Below are 24,630 nucleotides of genomic sequence, written 5' to 3'. Positions count from 1 at the left end.
ATTTCTGCACAGTAGAAAGGATCCCCAAATGTTATGATTTTGTATTGCCTACAAGGCATTAACCACTTTTGTATCTAAGCTAGGAACTCCGTTCTAACGTTGCTTTATAAATGTCTAGAAATATCTAGTTTCTCAAGATGCTCTTTGACCCAGCTTTACCATCTTACTGCTTCTCTCATTCATTAGTGAGTTGAGTACATTTTTGACACGTTCAATGCATATTTGCAGAAAGTGAAGTTTTCTTAACTTTTCTGAAAATGACACTTTATAGCATGATTGACTTTTCCTTTCTGGGCTGGCACGACCAGGGGTCACCATTGTAAACTTTGGGTCAGAAGGCTCCTAGCATTCAGACTTGGCTTCCAAGTCTTCTCAGATATCTCCCTGGGGTGGTTTTAAATTCTTCCTGTCTCTCACAGCCCTCTCTGCCTCTTCTCCCCAGTACTAGTGATCTGGTTGGATCCTAACCATCTCTGCCTGGACTGCTGCAGTATCTCCCCAGCTGGCCTGGTCACTTTCAGTCTTTTGCTCCATCATTCCATCCCTGGTGGGGTCTGCTGTCAAATAAGGATGCTTGAATCCTGGCTCTTTTTTGCTCCCAGGACAAAGATGTCAGGCAGCAGGATAGTAGAATTTCTGAATTGAAACAGCTGGTCTTTCAGATCCAGTGTTAAGGGTTCCAGTTTCTACACATTGAGGAAACGAAGACCCAGAAAAACCAAGTAGCTGATTAAAGTCACACAGTGAGGGAGAGAAATATTTTTAATGAGATTGAACCCAATAAAACATCAGATTGAATGTTCCCTAGACAGCTCCTGGACATTAATTTTGTACTTAAGTCTCAGACATTATCATGTTCCCCCATGCATTTCCTTGTCAAGGTACAGGGTAGAAAATGTTTCCATTAATGAGTGTGGAGAATGGGGTGTCAACTAATTCATGCTTTTCTGGCTTCAATCAACACCTTCCAGATAAGTCATTGATTTTGAAAAACCACACACTGCCTAATCTGTTTTCCTTTGGCATTAGTATCCTGCCTGCTTTAACTTCAGAAAGTTCTGGATTCTTTATTCCTTACTTTATCGTTTCTAATAAAAACTGTTAAAAGAAAATGTGAGTGGAGGGGGGTAGGGGAAAAAAAAAAAAAAAAAAGAAAATGTGAGTGAATGCTTGTATAACCCTGGAGTGGAAGTGGGCTTTCTAAGCATTATATGAAGCTCAGGAGCCAACAGGAAGGGATAGATAAATTTGACTACATAAAAAATGTAAATTTCTGTATACCAAGTGTGGTACCTGGGAAAGCACCTCATAAAACACAGTCAATGTCAACTCGTTTGATTGCGTAGTTGGTTTTTCCTGATACTCCCACAATTAACTCTGCTTGCTTTTCACTGGATGTTTCTGCTTTCTTCCAGCTCTCTGGCCTCCCAGTTGTACTTCCATCTTCCTTCACTAACAGCACCTTCCAACTTCTCCTATCTTTGGTTTTCTCACAGAACCAACAAATGAGTTAGCCCCTTAATTAAAACCTTTTTCCATATGTATAGTTGGATCAGCTTGGTGTTAGATGACACTTATTTTTGCACAATTGCACAGACAGCAGTAAATACTGAACTGCCTTGCCTGTGAACAGGAACTTGATTAAAGCTCACAAGTGTATCTTATTTAAATAGCACCTAAGGTATGTAGACTCTGCCACCCAAAGTGTGGCCAAGATTAGATGTTTCCTAATAGAGGTAATAAAATCCTATGTGTTATACCAATTAAGTTGTCTTGTTTGCTTTCTTTCTTAATGAATTATATTATTATTTCTCCCATAAAATCACTAGTGGTGTGTGGTTTTCAAAATCAATAACTGGAGTTTACATAGACAAAAATCTAATGTGTCTTTGCTTAGTGACACCTCAAGCCAGCTCTGTTCCCTTAGGTTTCCATCCCTCTCTCCCCCATTCACCAGTATTTGGCATTTTTCTGGAAGTGCTGAGCCAAAGGTCAAAATCAGTATTTCAAAGCATAGCTATGGACTTGCTTCAGCAGCATATATACTAAAATTGGACTGATACAAGAGAAGATTAGCATGGCCCCTGTGCAAAGATGACATGCAAATTTGTGAAACATTCTATATATTAAAAAAAAAAAGCATTGCTATTTGGTTTTAGCACAATCATTGCCTTTCCTACTTAACTCCATACGTCAAAACATATTCTAGGCCAGGCGTGGTGGCTCACGCCTGTAATCCTAGCACTCTGGGAGGCCAAGGCGGGAGGATTGCTTGAGGTCAGGAGGTCGAGACCAGCCTGAGCAAGAGCGAGACCCCTGTCTCTACTAAAAATGGAAAGAAATGATCTGGACAGCTAAAAGTATATATAGAAAAAAAATTAGCCAGGCATGGTGGCACATGCCTGTAGTCCCAGCTACTCGGGAGGCTGAGGTGGAAGGATCAATTAAGCCCAGGAGTTTGAGGTTGCTGTGAGCTAGGATGACACCATGGCACTCTAGTCCGGACAACAGGGCGAGACTCTGTCTCAGAAAAAAAAAAAAAAAAAAAAAAAATATATATATATATATTCTAAATGGATCCAAAAATTTAAGTGTAAAAAAATAATAAAAATTGTTAAAAGAAAATGTGAGTGAGTATTTGTATAACACCGGAGTGGAAATGGGCTTTCTAAGCATTATGTGAAACTCAGGAGCCAAAAGGAAGGTATGGATAAATTTGACTAAAAAAAAAAAAAAATGCAAATTTCTATATATCAAGTATTGTACCTGGGAAAGAACCCCATAAATCATAGTTAATGTCAAACAACGTTAGGGCAAAATATCTACAAAATATGAATAAAGAGTGAATAGTCATTAAATGCAAATAGTTCTTACAAATTAATAAAAAAAGAGCCAACAATCCAATAGGAAAATGTGTGTGAAACATGAACAGGAGGGGAGGAGGGGATGGGTATATACACACCTAATGGGTGTGGTGCGCACCGTCTGGGGGATGGACACGCCTGAAGCTCTGACTCAGGTGCGGCAAAGGCAATATATATACGTAACCTAAACATTTGTACTCCCGTAATATCCTGACATAAAAAAATTAAAACAAAAAACAGAAAAATCAACAGGAAAGAAATTTAAGAAGAAATGCAAATGACCAAAAAAAAAAAAAAAGAAGAAGATCAAGCTTATTAACAGTAAAGAAATGTAGATTAAAACCACAGTGAGATATCATTTTTCATCCCCTGATTGTAGAAAAGACAAAAATAAAAGATAATACCAGGTGATGGCAAGTGGCAAACAGGTGCTTTTGTATTAAGTGGATAAACCTTTTGAGTAGTGTCAACTAAAATTTTTAAAAGCTGTACAATCCTTGACCTAGAAATTATACTTCTAATAATTTATCTATAAAGATAGCTGCACAAGTGCACAAATACATATCTTACATATATATATATATATAATACACACACACACACACACACGCACACTCTTTTTTTTTTTCAAGACAAGGTCTTGCTTTGTTGCCCAGGCTGGAGTGCAGTGGCATCATCATAGCTCACTGCAGCCTCAAACTCCTGGGCTCAAGCGATCCTCCTGCCTCAGCCTCCTGAGTAGCTGGAACTACAGGCATGTGCCACCACATCCGGCTAATTTTTCTTATTTTTGTAGAGACAGAGTCTTGCTATATCACTCAGGCTGGTCTCGAACTCTTGGCCTCAAAGCAATCCTCCTGCCTCCACCTCCCAAAGTGCCTGGCCCTATACATATATTTTTAATGCAGCAATTTTTGTCATTAGAAATGCATTGGAAATAACTTCATTTTTACACATAACAGGACTGTTTAATTATATTCTGTCTCTCAGGTATAACCAAGGGATAATCTGTGGCCTGTAAAAATGAGGTAGCTTGGTGGGAGGAGGGGCAGCAGCCAGACAGCACAGCTTCCCCAAGACTCTGGCTGTGCATAAGGGCCCGGCCAGCGAGCACCTGGCAGGCACCCTCCCCACCCCCAAAATGCCCAAGAGGAAGGTCAGCTCAGCCCAAGATGGGGGAGAAGGAAGGGCCCAAGAGGAGATCTGCGGGTTGTCAGGTCCATCTCCTCCTGCAAAAGTGAAAACGAAGCCAAAAAAGGCAGCAGGAAAGGATAACTCTTCAGGCAAAAAAGTACTAGCTAAAGGGAAAACAGGCCAAGTGGCTAACCAAGAAACTAAAGATTTACCTGCAGAAAAAAGAGAAACTAACACCGAGGGGAGTCCAACCTCTGAGGAAGCAGGGAAGGAAGCCAGGCCCGAGTAATATCACATACCATGTCCCATCATCGCTCCCCGCCTCCTCTCTTGTACAATTCACAGGAATATTTGTATCAATTATTTTGTAAATGTAAGTGTTTTAGTAGCTCTAGAAATGTCTTTAAGAAGGAGGGAATCCCACCTCATCCCATTTTTTGAGTGTAAATGCTTTTATTGAAGAGGTGAGATCATGGGCTGGTTGTTTATTTTTTGATACAACCAGAAAATAGTGTGAGATTTTGAATTTCGGGAGGCTTTGACTGTCTTGGGTGTCAGCTTAACATTCCATAGACGGGAGTTTAGTTTTTATATCCACAAAGCATACTAAATGGCAATATGGAGTCACAGTCCTGCATTTAATGTCTTGAACATTTTAAATTATTCCTATTCCCATGTTGTTTTTTAGAAAAACCACTTCCTACAGGGAACCACTTCTTGATCACGGCTCTTCCTGTCAGAATTGTGTGTACTCCGTAACATCTTTGGTTGTGGTAGTCCTGTTTTCCTTTTGTTAGTGTGCTGTGAACAATTGCAAATGTCTCTGGGAGGCCAAGGCGGGTGGATCGCTCGAGGTCAGGAGTTCGAGACCAGCCTGAGCAAGATCGAGACCCCGTCTCTACTAAAAATAGAAAGAAATTATCTGGCCAACTAAAATATATATATAGAAAAAATGAGCCGGGCATGGTGGCGCATGCCTGTAGTCCCAGCTACTCGGGAGGCTGAGGCAGTAGGATCGCTTAAGCCCAGGAGTTTGAGGTTGCTGTGAGCTAGGCTGACACCACGGCACTCACTCTAGTCCGGGCAACAGAGTGAGACTCTGTCTGAAAAAAAAAAAAAAGATTGCAAGTGTGAGTATGTGGTGTACGTGATAATATATTGTGAATTGGTGGGACTTATGTAACAGCTTATCCACATTTGAAGATACAGGTACTTGATATACCCTAAAGGAAAATTTGCCTCCCAATTTTAAGCCAGAAAGCCACTGGAATAACTGTTTAAAAAAGAATTACATATCACTATTAAATTGGAACTACTCGAACAACACTTATGTGCATACGTGGAAATAAAACTCATTGGAAATAAAGCAGGTGGGAGGGGGAGGAGGGGATGGGTAAATTCACACCTAACGGGTACAATACACACTATCTGGGTGATGGGCACACTTATAACTTTGACTCAAACTGGACAAAAGCAAAGTTATGTAACCAAAATGTTTGTACACCTGTAATACTTTGAAAAACATCATAAACCTAAATTTAATAGATAAAACTACAAATGCCATAGGATACAAAAAAAATTAAAAAAGAATTACAATTCATGGCTTTTTAGATTTCTGGTGTGTATGTTAAGAATTGCGTACAAATTGAAATGTTTTTGTGCTGATCCTCAACACAACCAATGCAATTTCAATTACAAAAGAAAAAAAATGAAGTAGCTTTAACTTCACTAACGTGGAAAACATAGCTTTAAAGAGACTGACACAGAATGACTTTCAATATATAGTAAAGAGAAAAAGCAAGTTTCAAAAGGGCAGGTAAAATATTCCATTTTTGTAAAATAATACTTTGATTGCTGTTGATGTGCATTCTTCCAGAAGTTTCCTACAAGGAGAGCATGAGTCCGTCCCTAGGGTGCTGGATGAAATATGTCTTAGACTCCAGCGATCCTTCTTCCCTTCGGAGCTGGGCAGGGCTCATCCTCGCAAACACTGACGTGTTGCACCAACAGTCGATGTGCTCCCCAGGAAGTGAGTGTGAGGCTAAGCAAAAGGACTGGGAAGCTGGATTTCCTGAGTGTGGATCCATCACAGGAAACTCTGTTATCTCTGGCAAGTTGCTTTCTTCCTTTACACATGATCCACTTTATCCACCCTTACGAGTGGAGAAACTGAGGCCCAGGGAAGAGAAAGGCGACATCCTAGACAACTCCCCAGCTAGGGCGTATCCAAGCCTGATCTAGAATTGTACTACGAGTGGCCGGCCTGCCTGGGCATTGTTCTACCTGTAGTGTGGGCAGCTGGAGTGGAGTGGAATGGATAAGGGGGTGGGCCTGGTGCCAGACTGCCAGGCTACAAATTCTGGCTCTGCCACCTGCTAGTTGCATCATCTTGAGTAAGTTATTCGATGTCACCACACCTTATAGGATCTGTTGTGAGGATTAAATGTGAAGTGCTTAGAACGGTGCCCGGCACACACTAAGCCTCCATGTGTCTCAGTTGTTATTATTTATGAGGTTCTAGGGATTAAAAAGTAGACAAATGGCTGGGCGCGGTGGCTCACGCCTGCAATCCTAGCACTCTGGGAGGCCGAGGTGGGCGGATTGTTTGAGCTCAGGAGTTCGAGACCAGCCTGAGCAAGAGCGAGACCCCATCTCTACTAAAAATAGAAAGAAATTATATGGACAGCTAAAAATATATATAGAAAAAATTAGCCGGGCATGGTGGCGCATGCCTGTAGTCCCAGCTACTAGGGAGGCTGAGACAGGAGGATCGCTTAAGCCCAGGAGATTGAGGTTGCTGTGAGCTAGGCTGACGCCACGGCACTCACTCTAGCCTGGGCAACAGAGTGAGACTTTGTCTCAAAAAAAAAAAAAAAAAAAAAAAGTAGACAAGAAAGCACAGTTCTTGTAATGAAGGAAATGGCAACAGCGTGGAGAATAGGGTGCGGGGAGGGGACATGATGGTGGCGAAACGTTTCAGGATGTTATGAGGACAAGGAAGAGGGAAGCTGCCCAGAAGTCACAGCCGCACCGAGACCTGGAGGAGGCAGGGGTGGGCATTCTCTCTGGGCAGAGGGAACAGCCTGGGTCAAAGCCCAGAGATGGGAAAGAGCCTGCTTATTTCCAGGAAGTGAAAGAAAGGCAGGTGAAATACCTGAGCACATACTGAGGCGAAAAGAGGTATTGGAACTTGAGGCCGAGGTGACTGTGCTGGACCTTCAGCCTGACAGTTCCCTCTTCCTCTACTGTTTGCCTGGCGGAGCTCTGTTCACACTTTGGGTATTAGCCTAAATGCCACTTCCTCCAGGATGTCTTCCAGGAACCCTACCTTCCCACAGGGCTCTAGGTCTACTTGCCACAGGAGCCCTGGGTACTTTGCACACTTTATTTTTATTGTTTGCTTGTTGCTCTTCCCGTCTATGAACTCCTCCTACACAGTGGTATTGCATGGCATTTATTAATATTATTGTTAGTATTACCAACACACGCCCATTTGTTATCAAGTTATAGATTAGATGGCAGAGGCAGGGAGAGAATTCAGGAGCTTCCCAGGGACAAAGGGAGCTAGGATTTCCCACAACCAATTCAACATGGGCTCCGGGCCAGCTGCTGCTTTAGAAGTCCCTTGGGCCAGGGCCATGGCAGGAAACATGGCTCAAAGGTAAAGCTCACCTCCGTTGAGTTGGAACTACATTACTTGGCAGCTGGAAACTATTGAGGAGCAAAATCACTCTGTTTGACTTTCCCCAGGTGCAATCTTACCCTGTGCCTCCATGAAGGTGGATGGGGGTGGGAGAGAAGTCAGAGCTCACTGTTCCTGTCCTCCCGGTTGTCATCCAAAAGACCACCAGGATGGCTGAATGGTAGAAGGGAGAGCTTTAACTGGCGATATCAGCCTGCAAACTGGGAAGCTATAGTCTCCAGCATGTACCAAATGTGCCCTCTCTTCCAGGAAGGAAGGGGCAAGTTGGGTTTCTATGCCTCACAATGTTCGTATTACATAATACCATACATATTTAGCAGGTTTGGGACAAAAGTGTCAGGGTGACAGTCTACCCTCAGTTCTTGGTGTGCTCTGGCTGAAGAATGACCAGACACACCAACGTGTCAAGTTCAGACTATTATCTTGGAAAAATCACCAGCAGGGTCAATATGACAGAGTGACCCCAGGCAAGAAGCAGTTTCACAGGAGCAGCCCCTTACTGGAGAACAAAACCAGTCTGTCTCCATGAGTGGAGAGAGACAGCCTGACTCACTGACTGACCGACCGACTCCCTCACTGAATTCTCGATTGTTTCCTTTTATTAGCTCAGTCTGGGGGACAGCTCTCGGGAGGTGTGGGATGGTATCAAATGATCAACAGGTGTCCTGCATACACAAGCACCCTCTCCGAGAGCCCCCCTGGGAGGGGGGTGAACCACAGTGCAGACTTAAGCTAATGGCATAATAATTCCCCTTAGGTTACTCAGGGTCACTTTCTGAATACTATCATGCCTGGGCTGGGGACTTCCCAGATTGATAAAGCATTCCCTCCTTCCCTAGGTGTGGCAGTTGCTCAGGACAGGATTAGGGGTGGGGCAACATCAGAATGGAGTGCCCGCCCTTATCCTTCTTCCCAGGTGGGGCAACTCCTCAAGACAGCACCAAAGCAGGGCACCCTGTCCCTAGAAGAGCCAGAGATCCTAACTATCTACCTACACATATTCATGAGGGGAGCTGAATGAATGTGTAATGGGAAAACATATATGTAACATACATTTCATGTTCACTGTGGGGCAAGGTTTTAGCATTAAAATAAGGAGAATGAAGTACTATGTGGGGTAGATTTAAATTTTTTTTTTTTTTTTTTTGAAATTTACAAAATGAGGTGGAATTTGGCTCTTTATATCAACAAGTGAACTATAGGACACAAAGACTGAAACTGGCATAAGGTCTGTAGTTGCTTAGCCAAAGAGAATGTTTGTAAGGCTGCTCCTCTGTCTAATCAGAGTTGTAGTTGTCTGTGTTGTAAATCAGAGTTAGGAGGGGTCTGAGAGCTCCCATTGTTGGGAAGTTTAGCAAGAGTATGGTTTTTCTCGTAGCCATGGGAAATTAGAAATTTGCCATGCCAGCCATTCCCAGAACCCTAGACCCACCGATACACAGGTAACTTTTGTTTCCTTAACCTTAGAGTCTGTCTTAATTGATAAAGGAGTGTCTCAGATCACACCCGCTGCTCCCCACCTAGGAGGGTGTGTAACAGAGGTAAAGGTCAGAAAAAAGGCAAGGAAATGTTTTACAAGTTGTCTCTTTAAAAAAACCCACCCTAGGCTGGGTGCGGTGGCTCACGCCTGTAATCCTAGCACTCTGGGAGGCCAAGGTGTGAGGATGGTTTGAGCTCAGGAGTTTGAGACCAGCCTGAGCAAAAGCGAGACCCCTGTGTCTACTAAAAAAATAGAAAGAAATTAGCTGGGCAGCTAAAAATATATAGGAAAAATTAGCCAGGCACGGTGGTGCCTGCCTGTAGTCCCAGCTACTCAGGAGGCTGAAGCAGGAGGATCACTTGAGCCCAGGAGTTTGAGGTTGCTGTGAGGTAGGCTGACGTCACGGCACTCTAGCTAGGGCAACAGAGTGAGACTCTGCCTCAAAAAAAAAAACAAAAAAAAACCCCACCCTTTTTTGGGAATTAAAACCTGCATTCCTAGCCAAGGCCAGTAATTAAAGGGGCAGGAAAATGTTCTTTGCTCTTTGTTTTCTAGTATCTTAAACCACAGGAGATGGCTCAAAAGAATTGTGGTGGCTCATGCTTGTAATGCTAACACTGTAGGAGGCCGAGACTGGATGATTGCTTGAGCTCAGGAGTTCGAGACCAACCTGAGGGAGACCCTGTCTCTACTAAAAATAGAAAAATTAGCCGGGTGCGGTGGCACATGCCTGTAGTGCCACCTGCCTCCTGCTGAGGCAGGAGGATCATTTGAGCCCAGGAGTTTGAGGTTACAGTGAGCTATGATGACACAACTGCACTCTAGCTTGGGTGACAGAGTCATACTCTGTCTCAAAAAAAAAAAAAACAATTGTCTGGACAAAGGTCATCAGAGAGATGGTCAGAGATAAGGTCAACTGAAACCACCTACTATAATTAAAGAACAATAGACTGAAGCCATGACATGTGACACTGGTCACGTAGACCCAAGCCCAATTGCTGAAACCTCCCCCTTTAAAAGGCCCCATATTGCTGCTTAAAAGCAAGATGATAGTCTTTCAGACTCAGGTCCTGGCCCCCTCATTTGCTGACAAATTAATAAACTTGTCTTTCCTTTTCCTCAAACCACTTGTACTCGTTCTTCATTCTCACTGATTCGGCCTCAGGCACAAGTACTGAACTTTTGGGAACAGGTACAGACTCTCTGCCTAGGCCCCGCACAAGGTCTCAATAATTCATGCCAGAAGGATGGCAATGACCATAACCATACACATGAACTTCTCCAGGAGTCCAGAGTATATAGTTGATATGGCATTACAGGCTGGGACAGCATAGGAAAGCCTGAGAAATACTTTCCTCATTTGCTATTGTAGGGGCCAAGAGAAAGTCTTCCCTCTACCCTTTAAAGGTTCACAGAAAATGAACTGACAAAAGGCAGGTTAATAGGCAAAAAAGGCACATAATATTTAATGTGCATATAGATAAGGGAGCCATACACAATGTATGAGACTCAAAGGGGGGTCAGATGGTTGAGGCTTAAATATTCTCTTCATAGGGGAGAGATTTATGGACCTGGGAGGCAGATGGGGCGGTGGACCTGCACAGGAACAAAGGTATCTTATTATGCAGATAAAGACCCCCAGGTAATCTCTCAGAAGAATGTATGAGAAGTCTGTCTGGGTGTGGTGACAACTTCCTCTCTTCTCTTTTTCAGTGGTGATCTTTCTTGGTTATTTGAGGAGATCCTAGGGAGGAGGTCTTAAGACAATTGCATTTCTCTTGGAAACAATATTCCTTAAATAAGGATATTCCAGAAGGAGTCCCTCCCAGTGTTTGGTGGGGTGGGAAGTGGGGGTAGGATTAGAGAGACAGGGAGGTGAGAAGGTCAGAGAGAGACCTTGGTTCTGACACTAATTTCTGAGACCTTTCAATTTTCAAAGCACTCAGTATGCCAAAGTGCATTGGGGAATCATTTCCTGTGCCCCAACACTACCAAAAAGTATGCCATGGAGAGCCAGTAGTTTTTTTTTTTTCACTTGTTTTCTTGTTTAAGATCAAGAAAATACAACTAAAATGTATTGCATGTTATTTCATTTAATGCATTTTATATTTTCTGGTAATAGTTGCCTTGGTGGTCATTTCCTTTAAAAAAGAGAATATCCTTTTAATAAGACAATATAAGCAAGCAAAGTGGCATTTTTTAAAGGTTAGGTGATGCAAATGTTTGAATTATCTTGTTTAATTTTTCTGTTTTTTCCTGTATGTATGTACAGGAAAAAAACATAGTATATGTAGGGTTTGGTACTACCTGTGGCTTCAGGTATCCACTGGGCATCTTGGAATGTAGCTCCCATGGACAAGGGAGATTGCTGTGCCTACAGGATGCTCCCAGGGACAATGAGGTAGATGCTCATTCAGGAAATGTTGCCAAAAGTTCAGAACTTGTTCCCGAGGCCACATCAGCAGAACGAGGACAAGCGGTTTGAGGAGAAGGAAAGGGAGGTTTATTAATTTGTGGGCAAATGAGGAGAATGGCAGACTTGAATCTTAAAGTACCATTTTCCTATCTATAAGCAGAAATACAGAGCTTTTAAAGGGAGGGTTGTCAGCTTCAGGGTATTGTTGTTTAACTACAGTTGATGGTTCTGATCAAGACAACCTCATGACTTCTCTGTCTGTTGAGTCATCTTCTGTGGTCCATAAAAACAAAGAACACTCCCCTGCCCTTCCAACCACTGGCCTTGGGCAGGAATACAGATTTTAATTCCCAGAAAGAGGAGGGGAGGTTTTTAAGAGACAGCTTGTAAAACGCTTTGCCCTTTTTCAGTCCGTTCCCTTTGTTACAGAAATATTCATGGTGAGTGTTCCATCTGCAGGGTCTTGTGCTAGCTTCCGTGGGAAAAGTAAAGCTGAATCAGACATGGCCTCAGCTCCCAAGGAGCTCATGTCATCACGATAACAAGTCTCTTTCGGTGAGTTCCTGGGGTAGGGTGTAGAAAAGGCATGGCCGTGGCTGCCCTCTTGGTCTGTGGTGCTGAGCGGCCGCAGGGGCAGTCATGAGCAGGCAGCTGGCCGTGGCAGGAAGAGGGGCACCACCCAAAGGTGGGCAGTAGGGAAATGAGGCCTCCTCCTACAATTTGGCAAATGAAAAGTCTTGGGAACATGAGTAGAAAGGAGAAGCACCTTGATTATTTCACCTGAGAAGATTGTTCCTTTCCTACTTCCAAAAGTTTCCTCTGCATTCAGTACGTAAGTACTTATTGAGTTCTGTGGGGGCTTTTTATTTTTTATCTTGAATCTCTTTTCTGTTTTACACCAGGCCACATGGACTGTGTACAGGAGGGCTGCCCAGGAGGAGGAAGAACTTTGGGTGCACAGAGCGAGTAGAGCTCCAAGGAGTGTGCCCCCTATTTTCCAGAAAATTGCACCTGAGCATGAGCTTCATTTTACCACCATGGTTGTAAACAAAGTTGACCACACTGGATCTTTGAACCCTTTCTCTGAGGCCAGAAATCATAACCCCATCTTTACCAAGAGCCCACTGCCCTGAAACATGAAATAAGGTTAAACCTCAAAACATGCCATTTCCTCCTTCCCCCTCATCCTCAGTGCCTTCAGTATCTTTCAAACTCCAGCTCCAGCCTAGCTAGTAATACATTAACTTGGTTTTACTGTTTTATCTATTCTCTTTTACTACCTCTCTGAGTCATGGTCTTTTCTCCTCTATAAATTCCTAAAACTGCCCTTGCTACATATAACCTGCCTTGCCTGTAACATTTTTTGTTCTGGAAAGCCTTGGAATTCTGTTAACATCTATCACTGTAGGTACTGAGGGGAACCAGATGAAGAACATGACCTTGAGAAGCTTCCTGTCAATGAGATGAAAAGCTGATACCTGGCAGAGGTAAATTCCACCATAATAAAATAAGCAAAAGGATGGATTAGCCAATTTGCAAATTCAGCTTTAAAATGAGTGGATCTGCCTGGGCCCTCCTCTGACCCTGGTGTTGGAACTATAGGGTCCCTGGAAGCTCCATCAAATCCCACTGGCTTATTTCAGATCCACCTTGATGACCCTGGCTTAGTGTCTCTGTTCCCCATGGCTGGAACTCCTAGACCTTCCCACAAACATATAAGGATTTATAATTCAACGCTCAGGGGATGAAGGCAAAGCCATTTGTTTACTGAGCAGGCTAAACTCATGATTAGGAGAAAAGGATTTAGGAGTCTGGGTGGGAAGAGTTTGCTATTAATATTTAAAACAGAATCACAGTAATAATCATTGTGGGAAAACTCAGGACTGTGTTGGACTTTCCTATACTTACTATGTTGCTTTTATTTTGGATACTTGAGGGAGGTGAAGGCCGTCATCTTTTCAGTGCTTGGGATATTTAAATATCTTCATGCATTCCTGGGATCTTGTATAAATTTGACTCCAGGCTCATCTGGCTTTGCCTTTGGTCCTCAGTAGGGGTAAAAGGAACCCTAATGAAGAGACTCGTAACCCAGGTCTGAGTTTCTGCCTTGAAATGTGTCTGGGATCTCAGGCACTCTGGGACTGGGTCCTTCCTCCCTCTTGCCAGTGTCCTATCTCCTCTACAGGGCCAGCATGGAATTAAGGTGTGGAATCTGTTGACCATCTTTCCAAATACCTGATCTCTCTGCAGGTCACCTAGTCCCTGTGCCCTTCTCCAGACATTCTGATCCCTCTCCTGCATCTCCCTGGAGTCAGCCGCAGCTCATCCCTGGTCTTGTTCTCTCTGGGGTGCTGACGTGACAACTCACAAATGGGTCTCTTCTCAGAGCACAGAGAAGAAGGGCAATTCTGAGTCCTTTTCCTCACCACATCATAAGCATTAACACTTATGCTTGGTCTAGAGCTCAGGAATGCCTTTCTTTTCTTTTTTTTTTTTTTGATAAGGTCTCTCTCTGTTGCCTGGGCTAGAGTGCAGTAGTGCCATCATAGCTCACGGAAGCCTCCAACTCCTGGGCTCAAGCCATCTTCCTGCCCCAGCCTCCTGAGAAGCTGGTACTACAGGTGCATGTCACCACGCCCGGCTAATTTTTCTATTTTTTATAGAGACAGAGTCTCGCTCTTGCTCAGGCTGGTCTCCAACTCCTGGCCTCAAGTGATCCTTCTACCTTGGCCTCTCAAAGTGCTAGGAATGCAGTCATGAGCTACCACACCTGGCCTAGGAATGCTATTTGTAAAAACACTCCTTGACTTATTCTGTCAGTAAAATAGTTTTTTGTGGGCTGACGCTGGAGCCTATTTAATAATAGTCTTCATCAAGGGGGCACAAATGACAGGCTGCAAATGCTATGTCCTTCACAGGTGTAATCTTCTTTAATCTTCACAATAGTCCTATGAAACAGGTATTAGCATTAGCCCCTACTATGCAAAGGAAGTCACTGAAACACAGATTGAGTAGTCACACAGCTAGAACGTGGCAGAGCCAGCATTTAGGCCTAGCGTTGTCCTGCCAAAGGCCACATTTGCCTTTAAGTACAATGCACTTGGCGTTACTAAAGCATAGATTATCTCAACAAAATATAGCCACAATTTGTTAATGTTATATTAACATATATTTAATAATAAAAGTAGATATCTGTTTTGGTTACCTTAAAAATCAAATATTCAAAATGGTTTCTCTTTATTGAGAGGCTCCAACACAGTTTTTATGGGAAAGAAGGTGGGACTGGAGGGGGTCATCAAAGAAAAGTCAGATATGAAGAAGCTGTAGAGATTTTTCTAGAGCTGGATATTGGAGCAAGTGTTTATCCTTCAATCATTCCTGTCCCAGGGGTTTGACAGCTCAACAGTAGAGATTCACTGAGAATCCCCATACTGGAAGCTGGCAGAAAACAGAGCGAGTGGAGCGGGGCCCATCAAAGTAGAGGCCCAGGGGCCCTATGTGTCTCCCTTGCCTTTGCCACCGTCTTCATGCACAGTCGGAAATGGGCGGAAAGGACCAGAAAAGGTCTAAATGCCCTACACTGAGAGTATTGGGTGTGTGTGCGTTTGTGTGTGTAAACAATTCATGTACAAAGAAGGCAACTCTGACCTCCATTACAACATTATTGACTTCAGATGAAGCCCACCGTTCTGGACTTCGGGACGCTGGAGGGGAGACTCCTGTAAACCACGTTTCTGCTTTGCCAGCGCTCCCTATAGACTCTGCCAACAGGGGGCGCTGGAGGGAGCCCTCCAGGCTGGAGGAGGGACTTCCTGTTTGCTTTCCATGTACTTCCTGCTTCTGGAAGCATCGCCACAGCAACGCCTGTTTACCACGCAGTGGGCGTTCCACTGTGCAGGTGAGCTAAATCGGGTTGGCAGCAACTGCGTACAGAGCTATCAGCTGCCACTTGAGAGGTCTAGATCTCAGCATGAGGGCCCTCCTCTGGGCACAGAGACCCTAGCATTAGTGGAGCGGGGCCTCTACCCCAATTTTAAAATTAATAACTTTCATTTCCTTCGTTTATTCCTTCAGTCTAGGGATGGCAGCTATTTACAATGCTACTGACCTATAACTTAGCACCCATTCCCATTCAGTTATCTACTTAACTTTATACCTAGTTAAATTCTTTATATTAAATTTACCCTTCTCAGATATTTGGGCAAGAATGCTGCGTTTCTGGAAAGGTTGGGGGTAGGGTAGAGAGAGGCTAAAATAATGTCAGCAGCTTTGAAAAAGGTATTTTCCACACTGATTTGCCAAAACCACCCCATGGGGCTCTCACTGAAGTCCAACAGCCCATAGTCTAATCATTCTTTAGACTGCCGACAACCGTAGACTCACAGACATTAGAGAGGGAGATCTACTGTCTGGAACCCTGTGGTTAGTTCTACAACCTACAGTTTACTAAAGACTTAAACACAACAAAACAGTTTATTAAATACTTAAATACAGGCAATTTTTTTTCCTTTGAGCAGTTGCCTTTGAAGAATAAACTCTGGTTTTCATCGATTTTTTTTTTTTTTTCCAAAAAAAACCAAAGGACAAAAAAGTCCTTGAAGGGTATTTTTACCCTTGAAGGGTTTCTGTCTGGTAATGTTCGGTGAATGTGAGGAGTGACACTTGGCGTCCCAAACAAAAGAGGGCAAGGGCATACCTGTGTGTTTCTATTGTTCCTTGTTGAGGGAGGAAAGAAAGGCTTTCAAGTCCTTGTGTGAACATTGACAGGTTTTTTTATGAAATAGTTTCGTGGCAGGAGAGCACAGGTACAAACTAGGCTGTTCTAGTTGAAATACCTGCTTGCCTTCTCGGATATTGGCAGCATTTTTTCCCACCTCACTCATCTCCCTGAATGACTTGTGCTTGAGACTATGCCCCCGAATGCTTTATCCGAGCTTGCTTTCTTATCTGAGAGTAGGAAGCCAAAAGGTGACTGATAGAGCCACCTGCTGCTCTCTACCTTGCAGAGATTAAAGAGGAAACTGAGACAGTTTCTTGGACAGCTGGTGAATATCAGAAAATATATTTTGGAGGGTTAGAAGACTAAGGGATATGGTTGGTCACATTTGCTGCCGTGGAATTCAACCAGTCTTCACTTGGAAACAGAATCACACCCTGGCAAGAGATCGTCACTAAGCACGAAAGAAGCTATTAAAGGTGAGAATTTTCTTAATTTTCCATTTTTCTTCCTCTTGGGTTTTCATAAAAGTTATTACTAACGAGGATGTAATCTTATGCTTAGAAAGAGATGCAACAAGGGAAAATAATCACTGTTTGAAGGACGCGTCACATTTTTTCTCCTTTTTGGGATTGTTTTCCATAATATCTGGTTTATTCTGATGGTCCTCAGTACCCTGCATTGTATTTAAAAGGTAGGTTTGGTGGAACAAGCATGAGGCTTGCAGACAAATGCACTGGGGGGAAAGGGGAGTGAGAGGAGTCCTGGATTTGCTTCTTATAATGTGTGTCATTTGGCAAGTTTTTTAGCTTCTGCTCTTCTGTCTGTACAAGAGGCCTAATAATACTACATTTCAGGTTGGTTGTGAAGATTAAAGGGACAACATAAAGAAATATTTCTGGCCCATAAAAGGCGCTCATTAAATATTGTGTATGCACAGCTATGTGTGTCCATGTGTGTAGATATATTTTAAATTTGGATGGACCATCTGAATGATAACAATGCATTTTTTGGATAATTTCAAATTGTACTTCTTTAAGAACATTGCTAGATACCACACCTGACCAATGAATTATATGTGGTGAAAAGCATCCCAATATTATATAAATTGCCAAATAAGAGCAAGAAATGTAGTTTTGTTTTTAAAAGAACATTGAGATTTCTAGAACTGATGCTGAGAGTCTGAATTTCATGGGTTTTCTCTCTAGATCTACCAGAAATTCTAGACCCCAGATAAGAGCTATTCCAGGGTGGTAAGGGATGAGAGGAAAAATGGAGATGAAGAGTGGGGACTTCTTACTAATTACAGCTGTACGCCAGCAGGTGCTCAGTTCTTCCTTTTTTCTTTTTCTTTGGTGTTTTGTGTTTGGTTTTTTTGTTTGTTTGTTTGTTTTTTTGACACAGAGTCTCACTCTGTCACTCCTGCTAGAGTACAGTGGCATTGTCACTGCAACCTCTAACTCCTGGGCTTGAGTGAGCCTCCTGCCTCAGCCTCCCAAGTAGCTGAGACTACAGGTGTGAGCCACGATACCTGGCTTATTTTTCTATTTTTAGTAGAGACGGGGTCTCACTCTTGCTCAGGCTGATCCTCCCACCTTGGCCTCCTAGAGTGCTGGGATTCCGGGCGTGAGCCGCCACAGCCAGGCCAGTTCTTCCATTTTTCCCTCCTGGTGTGGAGGTGGGGCCACATCTTGATGCCAGTGTAGTCAGCTAGTTTGTTGGGTCAGGGTATAGATCGCTCTCAGCACGCAGGTGGAAGAGGCTCCTAGGCATGTCTTTCCTGAGGATATTTGTCCAGAGGAGAAATATATTTTTGCCATCAGTTTGGAGTTCAACTTGATATTCTTGGGAATGATTAGTTTATAATCAGAGGCATTTTGTTCTGTTCAAGGATTCTTTGATCCTCCTTCCCTGGGCCCAATCTCTACCGGCCTCCCATTCCGTCAGGATGGTTCAGTGGAGGAAACTGTGCTGGCAGCATTACCTGTGGGTCCTGGGATGCTATATGCTGCTGGCCATTGTTGCTCTGAAATTTTCTCTCAGATTAAAATGTGACTTTGACAACCTGGACCTGGAGTCCAGGGAATTTCAAAGCCAGCGCTGTAGGGATATCTTGTACAAGTCCCTGAAACTGCCAGCAACGAGATCCATCAACTGCTCCAGGATCACCCGAGGGGACCAGGAAGCAGTGCTTCAGGCTCTTCTGGATAAGCTGGAGGTCAAGAAGAAGCGGGAACCTTTCACAGATGCAGACTACCTCCGGGTGACCAGAGACTGTGAGCACTTTAAGGCCGAAAGGAAGTTCATAGAGTTCCCACTGAGCAAAGAAGAGTTGGACTTCCCTATTGCGTACTCTATGGTGGTTCATGAGAAGATTGAAAACTTTGAAAGGCTGCTTCGAGCTGTGTATGCCCCTCAGAACATATACTGCGTCCATGTGGATGAGAAGTCCCCAGACACTTTCAAAGAGGCAGTGAGGGCGATTACTTCATGCTTCCCAAATGTCTTCATTGCCAGTAAACTGGTTCCGGTGGTTTATGCCTCCTGGTCCCGGGTGCAGGCTGACCTGAACTGCATGGAGGACTTGCTCCAGAGTTCAGTGCCATGGAAATACTTCCTGAATACATGTGGGACAGACTTTCCTATAAAGACCAATGCTGAGATGGTCCAGGCCCTCAGGATGTTGAATGGGAGGAACAGTATGGAATCAGAGACCCCTACTAAGTACAAAACACTGCGCTGGAAATACCACTATGAGGTGAAAGACACATTGCACATAACCAGCAAGAAGAAGGATCCTCCCCCTAATAATTTAACCATGTTCACAGGGAATGCCTATATGGTGGCTTCCCGAGACTTTGTCCAACATGTCTTAAAGAACCCCAAATCCCAACAACTGATTGAATGGGTAAAAGACACCTATAGTCCCGATGAACACCTCTGGGCCACTCTTCACCGTACACAATGGATGCCTGGCTCTGTTCCCTACCACCCCAAGTATGACATCTCAGACATGAGTTCCATTGCCAGGCTAGTTAAGTGGGCAGATCATGAGGGAGACGTCAGTAAGGGGGCACCATATGCACCTTGCTCTGGAATCCACCAGCGGGGTGTCTGTATTTATGGAGCTGGGGACCTGCACTGGATGCTTCAAAACCATCACCTGTTGGCCAACAAGTTTGACCCAAAGGTAGATGATAATGTTCTTCAGTGCTTAGAAGAGTACTTACGTTATAAGGCCATCTACGGGACTGAACTCTGAGACACACTGTGAGAGAATTGCTACTTGTGGGGCAAGAGACTGTGCAAACATGCCCAGAACTTCCTGGGACACTGTGGGCTGGGAGACCAGGGCTTTGGAATCCATGACATCCCCTAGGATGAGGGGACTGCTATTGGGGTATAAGTAAATCTGTTGCTGCGGGTGATGTCGACTTGTGCTCACACCGCAGCCTCAGGAGTTCCTGCACCGCTGTTCTCACAGAGAATGGGAGCCGCTGTTATTTGGAACAGTAAGGGAGGAATGTGTGGCAGAGGACCCTGGGTTTCAGATGAACGCCTAGTGGCAGCTTTTCTGCTCTGTGGAGAGGCTGTTCCTAATAATTCTACGCTTGGTAGTGGATGCGACCTGTAAGGTCTGTTGCCTCCAGTAGTGATCACAGACCTTCTCCCTACTGGCCAACGTGACTGTCCTCAGCCCTTCTCTGAGGGAGATAGAAAGGGGTACACTGCCACTGTGGGAAGGGGCACTGCCACTCTGGGAAAGAGCCAGAAAAGCTTCCCTGAGTGTATGTGTTCTGAGAAAAGAACCCAGGTCTTTGGCCTCATATTTAACTTATTCTAAGAGCTTTTATGTGAAATAAGTTATAATTTTTCATATAAATAAATGAAAAAGATTAAAATGTGAACTTGTCATTTTTGGGGGAACAAGTTGCTGAAATTTTCCAAGCATTGAAATTTTCTCGAGAAATTATATTCAGGTGAACAGGAAGTGCTCTATATTATTAAATAATAATTATTATATTATATTAAATAATTATATTATTTAAGAATATAAGGTCTTCATATCAGAAGGGTCAAATTTCTCCTTCATTTGTGTAGCATATTTTAGGAATCATACAATTAAACCAACACATCCGTTGAGTTTTTCCTTCCGTCTGAGTCATATCTGTTTCTTTAACCTGTCTCTGGAAAGGAAAAATCTTATAAATGAATTGAGCAACTATGTTTGTATTAACCTCTCAAGGTTTGAATTTCCTCCTTATTTTTAATTTGTGGACTATTGGTGAGTATTGTTTTAAGAACTATTTTTTTGTTGCACACTCTGCTTATTGTAATTTTTTGAAGATGGATATAAATTTTATTTATAGGATAGATATGTTCCAAATACATAAAATCTTTATTTTCAATAGCATAACTTCTATTCCTGCCTAGAATACAAATACACTTTCCTGGGTGATCCAGTGTCCTTTGCAGAGAGGTTTCCAAGGCAGAGGCCTCTGCAGTGTCACCCTTGCAGTTATTTATAGGGCTCTGGCACTTGGTGGAAGCTGATTAATGGTGGCATGCCAAGTGACACTGAGAACACTGCTGCTGGCCCCTAAATCATCTTCTCCAAGTCCATGCTTTGTGGGCCTTTCTCCTCCCTTCCTGGCCTGGACCACAGGAGACAGGACGCTTCCCTTTGGTTTTGGGCAGACATGGCCAGGGTCCCCCACAACCCCTGTATGGGCGAAGGAGATGGGGAAGCGATGTTTGCCACAAGCCAGGCCCTTAAACCCCAGGGCCTTAAACCCTTTGAACTGACCGGGAGGGAGGCAGTTGTCCTCCCTGGCTCGAACTGGAAGAAAACGAGACACAGAGGTTCTATTCCTTCTCTCCGAGCTAGACCACTGATACCTGGCTAAACTGACTCAATGACCCTGCCTTGTTCCCAGCACGCTTCACTGCTGTTCAGTTAGTGCCACTTGCTTTTCTTTACCCCGCTTCACTTGCAGTAGGCAGCGTGATCTGAGTGCAGGGAGGAAGCAGGAAGTGCTCCCAGGACCAGGGCTAGGCAGCGGCTGGAGCAGAGCCCGCGGGCCCCGCCCTGTCTGTGGGAGACGTTACCCTCCCTCAACCTCCCTTTCCGTTTCCGAGCTGGTAAAGTGAGGACCTTAGGGCCGAGTCTCCCAGGCTGGCATGAGGGATCGATGGGACAGCTCAGGAAAAGGCTGACCCCTGCCTGGCATGTACGAAGTGTCTGGGTGCTGGCCCCACTACCGTCTCTTAGAAGTTCTCTCATCTTGGACAGGTCACTTCATCTCTCTGAGCCTCAGTTTCCTTGTCAGTGAGGTGAGAATCGCATCTTCCCATGACTGAAGTTCCTGGAGCAATCAAATGCTTCTCTGGAGGGACTAGAGCCAGTCACAGGACCCAAAAACAACATTGCAGCTTGTTCCTTCCGGCAAGCGCCACCTACTGACCTAATTGTAATTTTGTTATCTTGATTGAGTGAAATTTTTTTAAGAAAGGAAGAAAAGACAATTGATAACCTTGTTTGGAAACATATGACATAATTTATTTGGCAGTTCAAGTATTTTGATTAAAAATGGAAAGAATGATTAAATACCTTACCTACTTGCCTGCTTTAAGTATCTTAATTGACCTAAAGATCTGGTCTTACTTCTTGCATTTAGTCCGTCATTTATTTATTACAGAGATGAATACGATGTGCTTCCTGACTCTATGAAAGCTGAGTGTACTTCCAGGCAATGAAATACCTTATTCATTGATTCCACATGTACTGTTTATTTATTTTATTTAAAAAAAATTTTTTTTCCTTAGAGATAGGGTCTTGCTCTGTTACCCAGGCTAGAGTGCAGTGGCATCATCACAGCTCACCGAAACCTCAAACTTCAGGGCTCAAATGATTCTCCTGCCTCAGCCTCCCAAGGTGCTAGGATTACAGGCATGAGCCACCATGCCCAGCCTTGATTCCACACATGTTAATTATGGAATTGACCAGGCATTGTTCTTGACCCTGGGGATACAGCAGTCAACACAACAGACAAAAGACCCCACACCCATGTTGTTCACACACTAGTGGGAAACAGACTATAAATACATTAGTAATTATTAGAAGGAGACAAGTGCAAGAAAGAGATCACAAAAAGTGATAGAGACCTTGGGAAGGTGAGGTGGGGAGGGAAGATGCTTTAAATTTTGAATGGGGTGGTCAGGGAAACAATGAAAAGGTGACGTTTGAGAGAAGATCTGAAGGAGACAAGAGAATGATTCATGAGGATTAACGGAGGAACAGCATTCTAGGCTAAGAGGAAAGACTTGCAAGGCCCTAAAGCAGAAACATAGCTGCCATGTTTCTGGAACAGCAAGGAAGCTAGTGTAAATGGAACAGAGTAAAAGAGGAGGAGAAGCAGCACGAAGAGGGGTGTACAGATGAGACTGTAGGACTTTGTACACCGTTACTTGGACTTTGTCTTCTCTCGAGTGAAACAGGAGGCCACTGGGGGCTTTCGGGCAGAAGACTGAAACGACCTAACATTTTAACAGGATGACTGGTTGCTGAAGCGTCAACAGACTAGTGGAGAGGCGAGTGTGGATGCAGAGAGGCCTGTTGGGAGGCCATGGCAATAATCCAGGCACTATTAAATAGTGGCTTGGACCAGGGTAGTAGTAGTAGAAATGGTGACAGTGGTCAGATTCTGGAAATATTTATGAAGGTTTAATTTGAGGATTTGCTGATAGATTGAGTTTGTTTATGAGAAAAATGGAAGAGTCAAGAATGACTCTAAAGGTTTTGTCCTGTTAGAAGGATGGAGTTGTCATTAACCAAGAAGGGAAGCCCATGAAAGTGTGTTTTTTAGGGGAAGATCAGGAGTTTGATTCTGAACATATAAAATTGGAGATGCCTATTAGACAGCCAAGTAGAACTGTTAAAGAGATGGATGTGCACAGAAGTCTGAATTCAGGAGAGAGGTCTGGGCAGGAGACACTTAGCTGGTGTTTATCAGCTATGGATGATGTAAAGTCAGGAAATGGGATGAGAACCTTAAAGAAGTGAAGATAGCATAGAGGCCCCCAAATGAGTTGTGGGGCTCTCCAAAATGCAGAGGGCAGGGAGATCAGGAGGAACCAACAAAAGAAAGTCGGAAAGGAGCAGCCAGCGTGGTAGAAGGAAAACTGGATGAGTGTGGTTGTTTTCTGGAAGCCAGCAGGAGAAAGTATTGATGACTGCACCAAAAGCTGAGAATCACCTATGATGAGGATGAAGAAGTGGCTGTTCCATTTAACAATGTGGAGGTGACCTTGATAATATCAGTGTTTGTGGAGTGTGGAGGTGAGAACCTGATTGGAGGTGGTTCAAAGAGAATGTTACATAAAAACTGGATTTAGCGAGTATAGATAAATCTTTTGAGGCCTTTTACTTTAAGCCAAGAGAAGGAGAAAAAAACAGTACAGTAACTGGTGAAGAGAAGGTTGTCTAAAAAGTTAAAGAAGTGATAAATGTGTTTGTATTTTTTTTTCTTTGAGATAGAGTCTTGCCCTGTTGCCGGGGCTAGAGTGCAATGGCATCATCATAGCTCACTGCAACCTTCATCTCTTGGGCTCAGGCATCTTCCTGCCTCAGCCTCCCAAGTAGAAGGGACTACAGGTGTGCACCACCACACCCAGCTAATTTTTTCTATCTTTTGTAGAGACGGGGCCTTGCTCTTGCTCAGGCTGGTCTTGTACTCCTGGCCTCAAGTGATCCTCCTGTCTCAGCCTCCTAGAGTGCTAGGATTACAGGGGTGAGCCACCGCTCCTGGCCTTTTCTTTCTCTTCTTTAATTAACATCTTATCTGAGGTATAACATACATATGGAAAAGTACAAAAATCCCAAATATATAGCTCAACAATTTTACAAAGTGAACATACCTGTGTAACTAGAATCCTGATTAAGAAGTAGAACATTAGTACCAACTCAAAGTGATCCTGTGATCTCTTCCACAAATTTGCGTGTCGTCCTTGTGCAGGGACCATGCTAATCTTCTCTGTATCGTTTGAATTTTAGTATATGTGCTGCCGAAGTGAGCACTGTGCTCTCTTCCAATTACTACCCAAGCTGCTTGCAAAGGTAACCATGTTCTAACTTCTAACATCACAGATTATTTTGCCTATTTTTATTTATTTATGTATTTATTTATTTTTGAGACAGAGTCTTGCTCTGTTGCCCGGGCTAGAGTGCCGTGATGTCGGCTTAGCTCACAGCAACCTCAAACTCCTGGGCTCAAGCGATCCTCCTGCCTCAGCTTCCTGAGTAGCTGGGACTACAGG

The 24,630-nt window shown here is 43.7% G+C and overlaps 1 protein-coding gene and 2 non-coding genes across 3 annotated transcripts; 2 read left to right on the top strand and 1 right to left on the bottom strand.

Annotated features, from left to right (window-relative positions):
* Positions 1-2,025: 2,025 nt before the first annotated feature.
* On the top strand, positions 2,026-2,129 carry LOC138381050 (U6 spliceosomal RNA). Its single transcript, XR_011233000.1, has one exon. It is a non-coding gene; the product is annotated as a U6 spliceosomal RNA (small nuclear RNA).
* Positions 2,130-18,262: 16,133 nt separating this feature from the next.
* GCNT3 (glucosaminyl (N-acetyl) transferase 3, mucin type) lies at positions 18,263-19,576 on the top strand. The gene has a single exon (XM_069483317.1). It carries the CDS (start codon positions 18,263-18,265, stop codon positions 19,574-19,576), a length of 1,314 nt encoding a protein of 437 aa, XP_069339418.1.
* A 4,708-nt stretch (positions 19,577-24,284) lies between these two features.
* Positions 24,285-24,391, bottom strand: LOC138381041 (U6 spliceosomal RNA). The gene has a single exon (XR_011232992.1). It is a non-coding gene; the product is annotated as a U6 spliceosomal RNA (small nuclear RNA).
* Between the last annotated feature and the right edge of the window lie 239 nt (positions 24,392-24,630).

Source organism: Eulemur rufifrons, chromosome 2 (assembly GCF_041146395.1).
Source record: "Eulemur rufifrons isolate Redbay chromosome 2, OSU_ERuf_1, whole genome shotgun sequence".
Taxonomy (NCBI): Eukaryota; Metazoa; Chordata; class Mammalia; order Primates; family Lemuridae; genus Eulemur; species Eulemur rufifrons.
The sequence above is the reverse complement of the archived record's forward strand: the minus strand, read 5'-3'. Positions and strand labels throughout refer to the sequence as shown.